This window comes from Cervus elaphus, chromosome 3 (assembly GCF_910594005.1).
Source record: "Cervus elaphus chromosome 3, mCerEla1.1, whole genome shotgun sequence".
Taxonomy (NCBI): Eukaryota; Metazoa; Chordata; class Mammalia; order Artiodactyla; family Cervidae; genus Cervus; species Cervus elaphus.
This window is the reverse complement of record NC_057817.1, coordinates 30477763-30491758: the sequence shown is the minus strand read 5'-3', so window position 1 is coordinate 30491758 and position 13996 is coordinate 30477763. Positions and strand designations below refer to the sequence as shown.

At 58.6% G+C, this 13996-nt stretch overlaps 1 protein-coding gene across 1 annotated transcript in view; it reads right to left on the bottom strand.

The window, feature by feature from the left end:
* Window positions 1–13996, bottom strand: part of KMT2D (lysine methyltransferase 2D) — a 40192-nt gene that overhangs the window by 18946 nt on the left and 7250 nt on the right. Inside the window, exons 7-34 of the mRNA XM_043885340.1 lie at window positions 13746–13911; window positions 13538–13652; window positions 13230–13387; window positions 12888–13033; window positions 11181–12749; window positions 9991–11096; window positions 9382–9495; window positions 8924–9034; window positions 8276–8380; window positions 7390–7571; window positions 7075–7239; window positions 6875–6984; window positions 6734–6781; window positions 5849–6070; window positions 5212–5331; window positions 5020–5124; window positions 4666–4796; window positions 4432–4579; window positions 4182–4247; window positions 3888–3998; window positions 3591–3728; window positions 3402–3486; window positions 2931–3172; window positions 2764–2837; window positions 2500–2550; window positions 566–2377; window positions 303–482; window positions 89–225 (exon numbers count right to left, since the gene is read on the bottom strand). Of these exons, the coding sequence (XP_043741275.1) occupies window positions 89–225; window positions 303–482; window positions 566–2377; window positions 2500–2550; window positions 2764–2837; window positions 2931–3172; window positions 3402–3486; window positions 3591–3728; window positions 3888–3998; window positions 4182–4247; window positions 4432–4579; window positions 4666–4796; window positions 5020–5124; window positions 5212–5331; window positions 5849–6070; window positions 6734–6781; window positions 6875–6984; window positions 7075–7239; window positions 7390–7571; window positions 8276–8380; window positions 8924–9034; window positions 9382–9495; window positions 9991–11096; window positions 11181–12749; window positions 12888–13033; window positions 13230–13387; window positions 13538–13652; window positions 13746–13911 (7717 nt within the window). The remainder of the gene's footprint in view (window positions 1–88; window positions 226–302; window positions 483–565; window positions 2378–2499; window positions 2551–2763; window positions 2838–2930; window positions 3173–3401; window positions 3487–3590; window positions 3729–3887; window positions 3999–4181; window positions 4248–4431; window positions 4580–4665; window positions 4797–5019; window positions 5125–5211; window positions 5332–5848; window positions 6071–6733; window positions 6782–6874; window positions 6985–7074; window positions 7240–7389; window positions 7572–8275; window positions 8381–8923; window positions 9035–9381; window positions 9496–9990; window positions 11097–11180; window positions 12750–12887; window positions 13034–13229; window positions 13388–13537; window positions 13653–13745; window positions 13912–13996) is intronic.

Here is a 13996-nt window from a genome sequence, read left to right as displayed (position 1 = left end):
ATTAGAGAGACAGGAAAATCAGAGGCAGCGCACACTGGATACAATATATTCCCCTGATTTTTCCCCAAGGGAAGCCCAGGAGCCTCACCGGCTATTAACATCCATAGAGGAAGGGGTGGCTGGTGGAGGCGGCCGGGAGAGTCGGTCTTCACTGGGGAAAGCCCCTGGCCCCAGGATGGGGCCACCCAGCTTGCTCGGGGGCAGCCCCACAAGGCTGCCCTTGTCCTAGGAGAGATGAGGGTAGATGGAAGTGGGGCCACCTTCAGCATCTTGGATCCACCACCCCTTGCCACTCTACCTACCTGGGTCCCAGCAAAGGGGGTCTGGCCTCGACCCAGCTGCTCAAATGCAGGGCTACTAGGCTCAGCACCCCAGTTGCCTGGGGGTCCCACCGCTCCGGCAGCTGCCGCAGTCTCCTTCTCCTGCCGAAGGGTGTTGCGCTGCATCTGCTGCCGAATCAATAGCTCCCGCAGTCGCTGGCGCTGTGCAGAGTACAGACAAGAGGGTAAGTCCATTGGACAAGCACCAAAGCCCAAAGGGCTGGCCCACAGAGATGTTGACCCACCTGTCGCTGCTTCTCTAGTTCTGTCTGACTGAGGCCAGACATGCCCGGGTCCTGGGTACCTGAAAGCTCAGGTGCCGCCAAAGAGCTGCCCGTGCCAGCCCCTGGGTCTTCTCGTTTCTCAACTGGAGAGGTGATGCCTGCCCGCTGTGAGGCTCCGTGGGACAGGTAGGGGAGGGATCCATCGGGTGCAGGTGGTGGTAGGACTGACGGGGGGCGTAGTGGGGACAGCCCATAGCCCTCTCCTGTGGACCCGCTGGTGGGTCCCAGAGGGCTGCCCGATGGGTGGAAGTTCCCTGTGGCTACTGCGTAGTTTGTGCTTTGAGGCTTGCCCATGGTAGGGCCAGGCCCAAAATGGCTGTTGATCCCATGGGGTGGAGGGAGACCAGGCTGAGGGACAGGGGGCTTTAGGGGAGGCTCCCCAACTGCCTGAGGGAAAGTGAAACGCATGGGAGAAGGGGTGCCCACAAATGCACTGGTCCCAGGGGACCGGGCAAAATTGGGGGGTTGCACACTTGGGACCTTGGCATGGAGCTCACCTGCTGGCCCTGAGGGCAGGGCTGCTGGGAAACCCCCAGCCCCCAGCGGAGTGTGGGCTAGAGGCCCAGCCTTGAAGGCAACTTCAGAGGGCTGGGGGCGGGGGGGCTTATGCAATGGGGCAAATGGATCCCGGGACTGGGGACGCGAGGGTGGACGGGAGTAAGGGTCAGGGGATTGGAAGCGAGGGGTAACAGGGGATGGGCAGAAAGCCTCAGCAGACAGAGGACGGGGTGTCAGTGGGGACTGGGAGCTGGACTGGGACTGGGGACTGGCGGGCACTCGGGAGAAAGGGTCAGAGGGCAGTGAGCGGGGAGGCAGAGCACAGCAGCTCTCAGGTGGTGGGGGCTGGGGCCGAGGGGTCAGCGGGGGTTGGGCGTAGGGGTCAGGGTAGGGGCCAGGGCGAAAGATGTCCGAGTGGCTGGGAGGAGAAGGGGCCAAAGCCTGGGCAGGGGGTGGCTCCTGGGGCCTTAGGCCCAAGCCCGGGCTCTGGGGCTCTACCTGAGATGCCCGAGGGGTCAGGGGGGCTTTGAAGACATCAGGTGCCTTTAACTCCAGGCCACCCAGGTGGGGGCCTGAGGAGGGAGAGTCAACAAAGCCCAGGTTTGGGGGCCCATAGCTCGGAGAGGATCCCCCAAGCTCTTCCTTCTTCACCTCCAGGGCCTTCCGAGACTCCCCGAAAGGCAGGGGGGACAGCAGAGGCTCAGCAGCCTTGCCTCCCCCTACCCCTGGGCTCTCAGGCACAGCCAGGTTGTCCAGGGAGGGGCAGCGGGGTTTGAGGAAGGGGTCAGGCGTGGAGGGCTGGTGTCGGGGGGTGCCAGGTGGGGTAGTGTGGAACTCCCCGGGCTGGCCAGTGCCAGGACGAGACGAGGCGCCCAGCGTCGGGGGCGGTGCAGGGCCCCCAGTCTGACTAGCATAGGGAGGGTAGGTGGGGGGTGCTGTGGGGAAGCGGGGCTCCAGAGCATAGGCAGAGGCCAGTCCAAAAGGGTCCTGCGAAGGCACTTGGGCGGGCACCTGGGGCGGGAGCTTGAGGAAGAGCTCACCAGGCGAGTCGGGGCCGGGCACTGTGCCCGCCGGCGGCTTCAGGAACCCGTCCGCAGAGGTAGACAAGCCGGCGGGGGGAGTGGGGCTGCCAATGAAAACGGTGGGGGCAGCAGCGGGAGGTGGACTGCCCAGCGCCCCTGGCTGGGGGGGAATGCGGAGGTGTAGGGCCGGTCGGTCAGTCTTGCGGGCCATGTCGCCCACCTTGGTCTGCTTGTTGATCTGGCTCTCAGCCTGCTACAGGAGGACACCAGACACAGAACGGTCAGGCTGCTGTGGGCAGGCCCCCTGATCCCACTCTCAGGGAGGCTGCCCCACACCCAGACCTGGAGGCCGTCACGCAGCCTGAGCCCGCTCACCTTCTGCACCTTGTTGATGCGGTGAGCTGCCCGGTTATCTTTGGCCTTTTGCTGAAGGGACAGAGGACACAGAATGAGGCTGGGACTCAGTCTCAAGCCCAGTCCCGCTCCCTCACCCTGTCCCTCACACTCCCCACCCAGAAGCCGACCCCTACTGGCCTAGCTGCTATCAAAGTGGGGAATAGAAGGAATGAAGGTGACTTTCCCAAAGACACGCCACCACTGACTCAGTTCCCACGCCACCCCAGGCTCCTTCTGTCTCACCAGGTAGGGGGCTTTATCAGCAGCTGGAACTTTTCTCCAGAGTTTCATGATTTGTTTGCAGCGGCTTGACCAGTCTGGAGGACAGAGACGATGTGTGAGAGAACTGGCAGGTGACCCCCGCACTGGTCTTGTTGCAGGCTGTCTCCCTTGCCCTGTCCCACAGGTACCTGGGTAATCCTGCTTGAGACTGGGGAAGTTAATATTGGCGTACAGCACAGGTGAGATGGTGGACAGCTGGCCCAACTCCTCGTCCTTCTCCCAGCGCTGAAGACTCCGCTGATTATAGGAGAGCCCGTCGCCCTCACCCTCCGTGGTGGGGGTGGTGGGGGTGGAGGGCGTGGTGCCCCCCGAGCCTGTCCAGGGGCTGTCTGGCTCACCGGGTTCCGGGCTAAAGAAGCCCCCGCGCTCCCTGGGGCGCAGGGGCAGAGAGTCACAGAGGGCAGGGATGCCAAGCCCCATCCCAGACAAACTGCCCAGAGTCCCCAGGCCACTGCCCTGCCCCAACAGAGGACAGTCACTAGCAAGGCAGCAGAGGGAGGGGTTGCCACAGCAGCACCCGAGAGTCCCAGGTTCCCTCCCCCAGCGTGGCCCCACTGGAGGGAAGGGACTGCCCACAGAGGTTAAGCACAAATACCAACCTAGAATCCAGGAATGGGGACTGGCAGAGGCCCGGGTAAGAGTCCATTGGGCTGTTGGAGGGGAGATTGCCCAAAGGGAGTCCACCTACAAGACGCATAGGATCAGAGAGAGGGAGCAAGCAGCCCAGTCTAGAGGCAAGCTTGGCGGTACCTGCCCACCCAGTCTTCAAACCACCCCCATTGGCTCACCTTGAAGAAAGGGCCTCTGCAATGGTGTCCGGCTGCCGTCTAGGCCAGGGGTTCCACAACCCAGATGCTGTTCTCGTTCAGAACCCAGAACGTCCTTGAAAAGCTGCTGCAGGTCCTTGGATTCCATCTTAGGCAGTTCTGTGAGTGATCAAAGAAAGATGCTGCTGAGGAAGACTAGGGGACTCAGGGGATACCAGGAAAGGTGCCCATGACTCCCCACCAGAGGAGCTGTATAAATGAGTCCCTCAGGCAGAGGAGAAGACCCTTATACATGAAGAGTGTGGGTCCCAGCCTCACCTTCTGTGGGAATCCTGTCTAAGTCAGAGCTAAGCATCCCTTCACCCGGAGTGCCTGGCTTCTCGGGGTCACTGGGCACGGGGGATGCCTTTATGCCGCCGTCCTCAGGTCCTGCAATTGCCAGGAAAAGCCCATCAGCTAAGGTCAGTGTGGAAGCACCACACTGGCCACTCTGGCAAGGACCGCAGAAGGCCTGAAACACTTCCCAGCCTCCAACCTTGATGGTGCTCAGGGGCAGAATAGGTTGACAGAAGCAAAACCAAGATAGCACCCAGTTCTCCCAGCAGCCCTCACCTGGTGTATCAGCCTTGCCCTCGGGACCACGGGATTCTTCATCTGCAACATCCGGACCATCATCTCCTACGAGCAACAGTCCCACTTCAATCAGAGATGCCCAGAACAGGACCCCAGTGCCAAGGTCAGGGCTCTTGGCCAACCCTCAACTCCTGGAGACCAGCCCATTTCCCACCAAAATCTCTTACCAGCTTCCAAGCACAAAGTGAAGTTGGACCCCTTCAGACCACCTTACCCCCACATGACTGACCTTTCTGTGAGGTCGGGAGCTCCTTCCTCTCTGAGCCTCCATCCCCCTTGGCTTTGGGGGTTCCCAATCCAAAGCCTGGCCGGCCCATGCCAACTGCAAACAGGGCCTTCCGGCTCAGGTCCAGCAGCTCCTTCCCAAAGAAGGCTTCCTGTGGGAGGAGTTGGAAAGAAACAGGCTTCCTCAGGCCCTGCAGGCCAGCAGCCTGGCCCTTGGCCCTCAGAGCCTAAGACCCACCTGCAGGTAAGCAGGGAACATGTCCTCCAGTTTGTTCTTCTTGCGCCCTCGCCGCTGCTGCTTCTTCTTCTCATCCCCGTCGGCCAGGCTCTGGTCCACAGAGCCCTCAGCAGGCAGGTCGGCAGGCAACACTGAGGACCGAACAGGAGGGTCAGCCTCTCTGGGGACTGCAGGCATGCTGCTCCCAGGTTGGCCTGGGGACACTTTCTGCCTATTCTCCCCTGACACCAACTGGGCCCACTACCTCCTTGGTCTTTTGAGAGCACCCCTGCCCCCGGCCTCCCTGGCAGTGTCCCACGGGTCCTGCGAGCCCCACCTTCTCCCAGGCCCCACTGGAGCCCTCACCCGTCTCACCCTCGTCGGGCTGCCCATCCCCACTCAACACCTCCGCCTGTGCAGCAGGCCCTTTTTTCACACGTGTGTGGGATTTCCGCTGTCGCACCATGAAACCACCAATGCCTGTAAGGAGGCAGAGCTGAGGCTGAGAAGCTGCTAGGGACCTGGTAAGCTGCCCCTCACCACCCCATCCACATCCCAGGGCCTCACCAGGCCGATAGGGTTTGCGTTTGCGTTTTTTGCTTTCCTCAGTCTCCTCTTTGCCAGGTTCTCCATCAGGGCTAACAGGACCCTCCAGTTTAATTTCGCATTCCATGTGCTCCACACTACCTGTGTATGGAGACAGAAGAGATGGAGACAGGTTAGAAGCATGGACCCTTTTAAAACCCTGTCATCCTGTCAGCTAGGAACACAGAAGTGGGGACTTCCCAGATGGTCCAGTGGTTAAGAATCTGCCTGCCAATGCAGGGGACATGGCTTTGATTCCTGGTCTAGGAAGATTCCACACACCAAGGGGCAACTAAGCCTGTGAGCCACAACTACTAAAACCTGCACACCCTAGGGCCCATGCTCCGCAACAAGAGAAGCTACCACAATGAGAAGCCTGTCTACTGCAACTAGAGTAGCCCCCACTCACATCAACTAGAGAAAGTTCACGTGCAGCAACGAAGACACAACTGAGACAAAAAAAAAGAACAGAGAGCTGAGTCCCCTGTCACAGAGCCATCGACAAGATCCACAGTGGCTCAAGGGTGACTGGGAGTGACAACGCTGCCCTGAGCCAACACTCAACTCTCACAGGCATTCTTCCAGAACTCTGGCACTCCCCGAGATCCCCCAGGCTGACCTTCAGCCTTGAGCAGCTCATCCGTGTCCAGGTCACCGTCCTTCTTGTCATCAGGGCCCAGGACCTCTGAAGGCTCGGCCCCCTCCAGCCCCGCCTCGCCTGGGAGGCCAGGCCGTCCACGCCTCTGACGCCGTTTGTGCAGAGGCGACATGGTCAGGTTACGCAGCACCGCCATGCCCGTTTCTGTCAGCCACACGCCCTCAAAGCGAAAGTACTGGGGCTCTGCACAAAGGGGAAAAGCACATGACCCCACGGAGCCCCAGGGAAACTGGGACTCTGAGTTTCGGCCTAAGTCCCTAGCTGGGATAAGAGCAGTGAGACATACAGACTGAAGTCCAGGCTGAGGGCGATAGAGGAGAGACCACTGGTGGGCACCAGCTGAGGCCTGAGTGCTCTCTCAGTGACCCGAGGGGGTCTGAGAGACAGCTGCTGCTGAAGTTGGACTCTGCTCCTGATTAATCCTCAGGTCACCAAATATATTCTCTGGCTGTGTGGACCAAGGAGAGCCCCTCCGTGCTGAATGCCAGCTCATAGTGCCCCAGATGCCAGGGGCAGTGCCCACATCATGATGGACGGAGGTGGGAGAGCTCCTTCATTAAGGAAAAAGAGCAGGGTTCAGAAAGGGTCCTGTGCTCTATGAAGACGAGAGTCTGGCTGTATAAAGGCCATGTTGGCTGGTGAATGGAATTCTGTCTGGAATCTGGAGTCCTTGGGTGTCACCACAACTTCACCACTGACCTATGGGGTGACCTTGGGCAGGCCACTCAACATCCCTGGATCTTAGCATTTTTTCTGTGAAAAATGAGATAAAATTGGGGGACTGGAGCTGGACTAAGTGTCTAAGGGTCTCCTCTGGCACTGGCATTCAGAATTACTGTGACTCACCAGGCTCTTTCACCTTCATAGGTACCAACTCTGGAGGTGCGACAGGCGCTGTGGAAAGGACAAACAGCTGGAGGCCCTGGCCCAGAGCAAGGCACCCCTGCGCTGGCCCCTCCTCCCCGCTCCCTAGCATCCGGGACTCACCAGCAGGCTTGACCACATAAGGCTGGCAGGAGACACAGTCGAAGCCCTCATCAGCTGCCTGCTCCACATCATCCTCTGTGAAGAGGCTCTCACAGCCGGCATGCATCCACCTGGGAGAAAGGAGACAGGAGGAGGTGAATGGAAACATGAGGCTGAAAACAGGGAGGGGGAGCCTATCTGGGGGAGACGGGCACCCTCACCGTTCACAATGGCGACACTGGATCAGCAGGTCCTCCTCCACGTAGGGGGCATGACAGATAGGGCAGGTCACCAGGCTGGCACAGGGCCCGCAGTGTGTGTAACTATTCTGCCATTCACAGTGGAAGCCAGGGGAGGCGGCCCCACACTGCATACAAGACACACACCTGGTGCGGGCAGAAAGACAGACCCTCAACACCTAACCTACCCAGAGCACCCAAACCAGCCTAGCCTCCAAAACCCAGCCTCGGCCATGTATTCAACATCATACCCACTCTTAACATGTCAGGCCCATCTGAAGTTGCCGGTCTCCTTACCACTTGCACTTCCAGCCACCCTTGGGCACGGTGAGCAGTGGGGGGTCCAGGCAGTACGTGTGGTAGCTAATGTCACAGTCATCACAGAGCAGGAGGCGGGAGGGGTCTGAGGCCTGGCCACACACCTCGCACACGATGCACTCCACACAACGCCAGCCCTTCAGCAGCATCACCTTGGTGATCTGGTGCAGGAGACGGCAATTCCTCAGGGGGTGATGCAGAGGGCAGGGCAGACCTCTCCAAGGGTGCTGGGACTTACACAGCTGGGACTGAAGGACCCCCATACCCAGGCCAGACCTTCATTTGTGCACAGGGAGGATACACGGAGCACCCTCACCCCTAAAATAATGGCTCTTAAACAGGCTTCCAGGGATCTCCGCTGATCAAAGAACAGCCTCACCCAGCCACTGTCTTGTTAAGATCTTTCACTAGCCAGGTTGTATTTCCCCCAGCTTTTCATGAACATGTAGAACCTGCTACTGCTGCAAGTCGGTGAATGTTAGCAGTGGACAAGTTCTAAATGTTAATGAAAACCCCAAAATGACTGATCATGCTTGAGTCAAAAACATTACTTTCTCTTTGTGGACATGTGTTTGGTTCTGATTTTATATTTTATATCCAGAGCATGTTTCCCACTAGAAAAGTTCCCACAATTTATACAATGTACTCAACTATACCAGTAAGTCATGATCTATAACAAAGAAACCCATAAGACCACTACGGTTTCCAAAACATTTTACCCAAGATGAATTTGACAGCCACTGGAAACTGATGAACAAGTTCCATGACCAATGACCACTTTAAGTAGAGTGGCCAGGAAAGAGGCCTAGGATAAGCAAGAACTGACCCCATCCCCCAGACCAGATCGCTGGGGCCCTGAACTCACCTTGCTATTGACACAGTAAGGATGATAGCACTGGGAGCACTGGGAACAGGCAAGGAGGTGGCCCTCTGCCCCCCGGCCAAAGCTGCCACACACCACACACATGTCCTGGGGAAACACACAGAAACCCCAGTGTCCCACCTCACATCCTCAGCACCACTCAGTCCCCGTAACTGACTGTGACACTAATCCGACAGGAGGGAGTCAGAGAACCAAAAGCCTATCCCGGCATTAGAACACAGCGAGCCATCACGGGACCCTGCTCCTTCCTGGGCTGCCTTGCTCGTCTGATCAGGTAATCTGAAATGATACAGCCTACCGTGGATAGAGGTAATGAGAAGTGAAAGACAAGGTGGGTGAAGACTGATCAGGATCACAGTAACAATATGCAACAAATTCTGTAGCTTCAAGATTCCTCATGTTCCCTAGACTAGGAGCTTCAATAGAGCAGAAATCACCTCTGCCTTTTTCACTGCTACATTCCCAACTCCCACTTCAGTGTCAAGCTCATTTTCTGGTATTCTGAGAAGCAGGCCTCTGGTTTTCCTCATTTACCCTCCCACCGAAACACATACATCCAAATACCAGCCTGGCGTTCAGTCTGCCAGGTCTTACTGCTGAAGATGCGACTACTTGACTCAAGTACGGTACCTGCATTAGCACAAATTTGTCTGTGTTGGAGAAGAGAACCACAGTATTTTGCATGGTATCATCATCATCGTCTTCTTCCTCCTTGCTGGGAGAGCTATCGATATCAGCAACCTTATAGGTAGAGAGTTGTGCAAAGTGAGGCAGCTAAATCTGCCCCCACTAAGCTGCTTTCCTCTTTGGTGTTGGGGGAAGGCGGCATAAACCCCCGGCTAAGATGAAGGCCAGGAGCCAGGACTAAGAAGCAGAAGAACACCCCGGCTCCCAAACTGGGCCTCAGCCCAACATCACATTTCAGAGAAGCCTGGGGGCCAAGAGGACAGAAGGAGCACAGACATAGCTGGACAGGCCCTAGGCTAGCAGGCAGGCAGAGCGTGCAGGGGACTGGCAGGATTTAAAGGGTGTTTAATCTTGAAGGGGCCAGCTGAAGCATGTTTGGGGGATGGGAGGCCTCTCCTTACTACCAGAGTCTCAATGGAAGAAGTAGTTGATTTTAGCCGGGCCCGTCCTCTCCCACGTCCTCCATGTGCTCCTCCACGTGGCCGGCGTCTCCCTGGGAAACTACTGCTGCGACCCTGAGTGAGGGAAACGGGTGATTAGAGGAGAAGCAGAGGGCTAAGAGGTGGGGTCCATAGGCTTAGAGGCAAAAGAAGAGACAAAGGGCCAGAGACAAAGGCAGGTAACAAAGTCCAAGCTTCCCAGTCAGGGCCAGGGAGGAAGCCCAAACTCTAGAGTAGCAACAGGTAGGTAGCTCTGGTCCAAACCACTCCTGATCTTCCAAGAAGAAAGAGTGGCCAACATGGTACTGTACAGTGAGAAAAAAAAAAACTGGCTTGAGAGATCTGAGTTTCTAATGCTGATTCTATTGACTGAGTAACCAAGAACCTGGGCAAGTTACTTTCCCCTCTGTTACTGGTGTTCTCTTTAATAAAGTAACAAGATGAACTCAAGGATCTCTGAGAACCTAGGATTCAATAAGTCAGGTGGGAAGGTATCAGTGAGTGACACAGAACCGTACCTCTGACAGTGACGGGACATCAAACACATCCAGCGGCTGGATAGCCCCTCACCTGTTTGATGCGGGAACGAGCCGGGGAGCTGCGCCGCCTCCCCTTGTCCCCCTCGGCTTTGCCTCCTCCAATAGCTGTCCCAGCATCACACAATAGCGAGTCATCAGTCTCTGGCAGCGAGTCGGTACAGAGCCGCAGGGAGCCCTCATCTCGGGCTGGACTAACGTCTGTAGATACCCCCAACTCCATGGACAGGGAGCCACCCCCCTCGGGGTCTGGAGAGCCCAGCAGGGGCTCTGAGCCAGGAAAACTGGCACTGGCATCACCCTGGCTCAGATTGGAGATCTCATTAACGATGTCGGATTTGATGAGAGTAGGTGGGGTCGGGGCCACAGGTGCACGTGGCTCCTCTTGCTCTTCACAGGGTGAGCCCTGCCCTGCCTGCTTGCATTCTGGGCCATAGACCTCCATAGGGGTCACAGGGGCCAGCTCCTCAGAGTCCAGGAGCACAGGGGAACCCTTAAGTTCACTAGCCAAACTGCCAGGGGTCTGTCCAGCCTCTGGATGTGAACCAGGAGTGTCAGTCCCATCCAGAGGGGCTATATCTTCCCCCAGGCCAGAGAAGTCATCCAGGGCTGGGGCAGGGCTGGGTGCAGGGCAGGAAAGATTCCCCAGAGGAGACGTAAGAGGACTAGTAGGGCTGGGTTCCAAGGCTGGGCACTCAGGTTCTGGGGCTTTCTCAGTCTCCATCTTCTGTGGCTCAGCCTCTTCTGAGACCTCCACTGCCTTGTCCATGGGACTCAGCGGGGAAGGAACCGACAGTGGCAGGGCAGGAGAGCACTGGGAAGGAGGTGAGCTTGAGGGAGGCAGGGAATGCTGGAGGAGTGGGGAACAACGAGGGGGAAGAGGCTCCATCAGGATGGGAGAGGCCGGTCCCATGGGGGAGCCTGGGGACGGGGGAAGGATCATAGGGGGTACAGGCTCAGGGTCAGTGCAGTTAGCTTCTGGTGGAGGGCTGATAGGTGTCTCCAGGATGGGGGCAGGCAATGGCGATTCAGGGTCACTGTCCCCTTTGGCATCAAAGGGGTACTCTAACTCTCCCAACGGAGACAGGGCTGGTGGGGCCACAGTTGTGATGATGGGTGAAAGTGGAGGAGGAAGAGGATCTGGAGGAAAAGAGAGGCTCTTAGATTAGATGTGCCATCAAGTTAAGACCGTCCCAGAGTAACAGGGTACTAACAGCCCCTTACCTGGTGGCATAAGCTGAGGTGACAAAGATGGCTCCCCAGATGGGGACAACGGCAGCTCCTCAGGCAGAGGGGACAGAGGTGGTTCCCCAGGCTCAGACAGGGCCGGCTCTCCAAGCATGGGGGATAAGGGTGGCTCCCTGGGTGGGAGGAATAAGGGCAATTCCTCAGATGCAGGGCACAGGCCTGGCTCCTCAGTGGGCTCTTCAGGTCGAGGGGACAGGTGTGGTTCCTCAGGCTGGGGGGACAGGCGTGGCTCCTCAGGTCGAGGGGACAGGCGCGGTTCCTCAGGCCGGGGGGACAGGCGTGGTTCCTCGGATGCAAGCGATAGATGTGGCTCCTCCGGCACGGGGGACAGGTGCAGCTCCTGAGGCGCAGGGGACAGGCGGGGCTCCTGGGGTGCAGGGGACAGGCGCAGCTCCTTGGACACAGGGGACAGGCATGGCTCCTCGGGCGCAGGGGACAGGTGCGGCTGTTGGGGCATGGGGGACAGGTGCGGCTGCTGGGGTGCGGGGGACAGGCGTGGCTCCTCGGGCGCAGGGGACAGGCACGGCTGCTGGGATGCAGGGGACAGGCGTGGCTCCTCAGGTGCGGGAGACAGGCACAGCTCCTGGGGTGCGGGGGACAGATGCGGCTCCTGGGATGCGGGAGACAGACGCGGCTCCTGGGGCGCAGGAGACAGGCGCGGTTTCTCAGCTTGAGGGGACAACTGTGGCTCCTCGGGCCGGGGGCAAAGTCGCAATTCTTCAGGCAGTGGCAATAGCGGTGACTCCTCCAGCGGCAGGGACACGAGCAAGTCCTCCGGAGGCGGGGAAGCAGGTGGGTCTTCAGGTGGCGGGGATGTAGGGGAGTCCTCAGGTGGAGGGGACAGGCGTGAAGCCTCAGGTGGAGGGGATGTGGGAGACTCCTCAGGTGGTGGTGACAGGGGAGACTCCTCAGGCGGGGGGGACAGGCGTGACACCTCAGGCGGCGGGGACATAGGCAAGTCTTCAGGTGGTGGGGACATGGGTGAGTCCTCAGGTGGTGGGGATAGGCGTGATGCCTCAGGTGGCGGGGAGAGAGGAGATTCCTCGGGTGGAGGGGACAGGGGCGACTCCTCAAATGGTGGGAACAGACAAGAAGCCTCAGGTGGCGGAGACATGGGTGACTCTTCAGGTGGCGGAGACATGGGTGATTCTTCCGGTGGTGGAGACAGGCGAGATGCTTCCGGTGGTGGGGAAGTAGGCAATTCCTCGGGGGGAGGGGACAGAGGAGACTCCTCCAGTGGTGGGGACAGGGGTGATGCTTCAGGTGGTGGGGGTAAGGGTGTATCAAGTGGGGGATGTGGGGGGGAGTCCTCTGGGGAAGAGAAGGGTGGTGACTCAGGCGGGGGAGACAGAGGAGACTCCTCAGGCGGTGGAGAGAGGGGTGAGTCCTCAGGCGGTGGGGACAGGCGCGATGCCTCAGGCGGCGGGGACGTGGGTGAGTCCTCAGGTGGTGGGGACAGGGGCGACTCCTCAGGTGGGGGCAGCAGTGGCATCTCCTCATTTAGGGGGGCCTCCAACTGGGGCTCAAGTTGGGCCCCTTCTCTCCCTGCAGACATAACACACTCTGCTCCTACCTAGCTCAGCTGCACCCCCACAGCAAGTACAGGGTTGGGGCAAAGCAGAGATTGGCCCTTGCCACAGGATAGAAGGGAATTACTTTCAGGAACCCTCAAACCCTACTCACCTAGTGGTTTGGCTTCACATTGCAGGGGCCCCAGTTCCTTGGGTTGCATAGAGGTCACGTGTCCATCCTTTGGCTGCCCTTGGCACGCAACGTACGGAGTATTGGGCTCATCGGTGGGGGTAGCGCCAGGCTCTGGGGGTGAGAATCTGCAGAGGGCACGGGAAGCAGACTCGCATCACCCACCAACCCCTCTAGAGCACACAGGGCTCAGGCATGGATGCTCTGGAATGTACTGCTCACCTGAGGGCCCTCCTCTCAAAGGCTGTTTGCTTGAACACAACCCCTGCCCATCTCAGTACCTCCCAGGCCCCCTCCCAACCTCTGCCAATCCACACCACTTACCTGCTACAGACTGGGGGGTGCTGCTCAGCAAGAGAACTGACAGGCTGTCCTCCCGGGACTTTGTGACAGCGGTGACAGAGCGAGTAGTTCTCAAACCACTCAGAGTTGGGATTCAGCTCAGCTGAGCCTGCCCCACAGGCCCGGCACACCCGGCATGCCTAGCGGAAGGGAACAAGCAAGATGGCCACTGGTCAGACAGCAGAGACGCAGAGATGGGAGGAGAGCACAGAGCGTGTCCCAACAGAGAAACCTGGGGCACTGCAGCAGGTGGAATTAGGGAGAGTAAGGCAGCATTCGGGCACACTCACCTTGCACTTCCAAGAGTGAGCAGGCAGTTCCTCCATTGGTGGTTTCAGGCAGAAGGTATGGTATCCTTTGTCACACGTCTCACAGACCAACATCTTAGAGTCATTCCCAGGTTTCCTGCGGGGGGCACATAACAGGGTTCTCCCTGCCCTGCTTTTCAACCCTGACCCGTGCTTCACCTAAGGTTCCCTTCTGCCCTCCCACTTGTACCTGCAAGCTTGGCACACTTTGCATTCAGGGCACTGCCAGCCAGCACGCTTGCGGGCAGTCAGAGCAGTGTCCAGACAGGCCCCGTGATAGTGATGCCCACAGCTGGTACAGAAGAACAGGTCACACAATTCCCCTGGCCCCTCACATACTGCACAGCGAGCCTCCTCTGCAGTAGGAAGGGAAGGATGACACAGGTCAGCTATGGGTTCCTTATAGGACTCAGCACAGTGCTGTCTACATAACCGGCATTC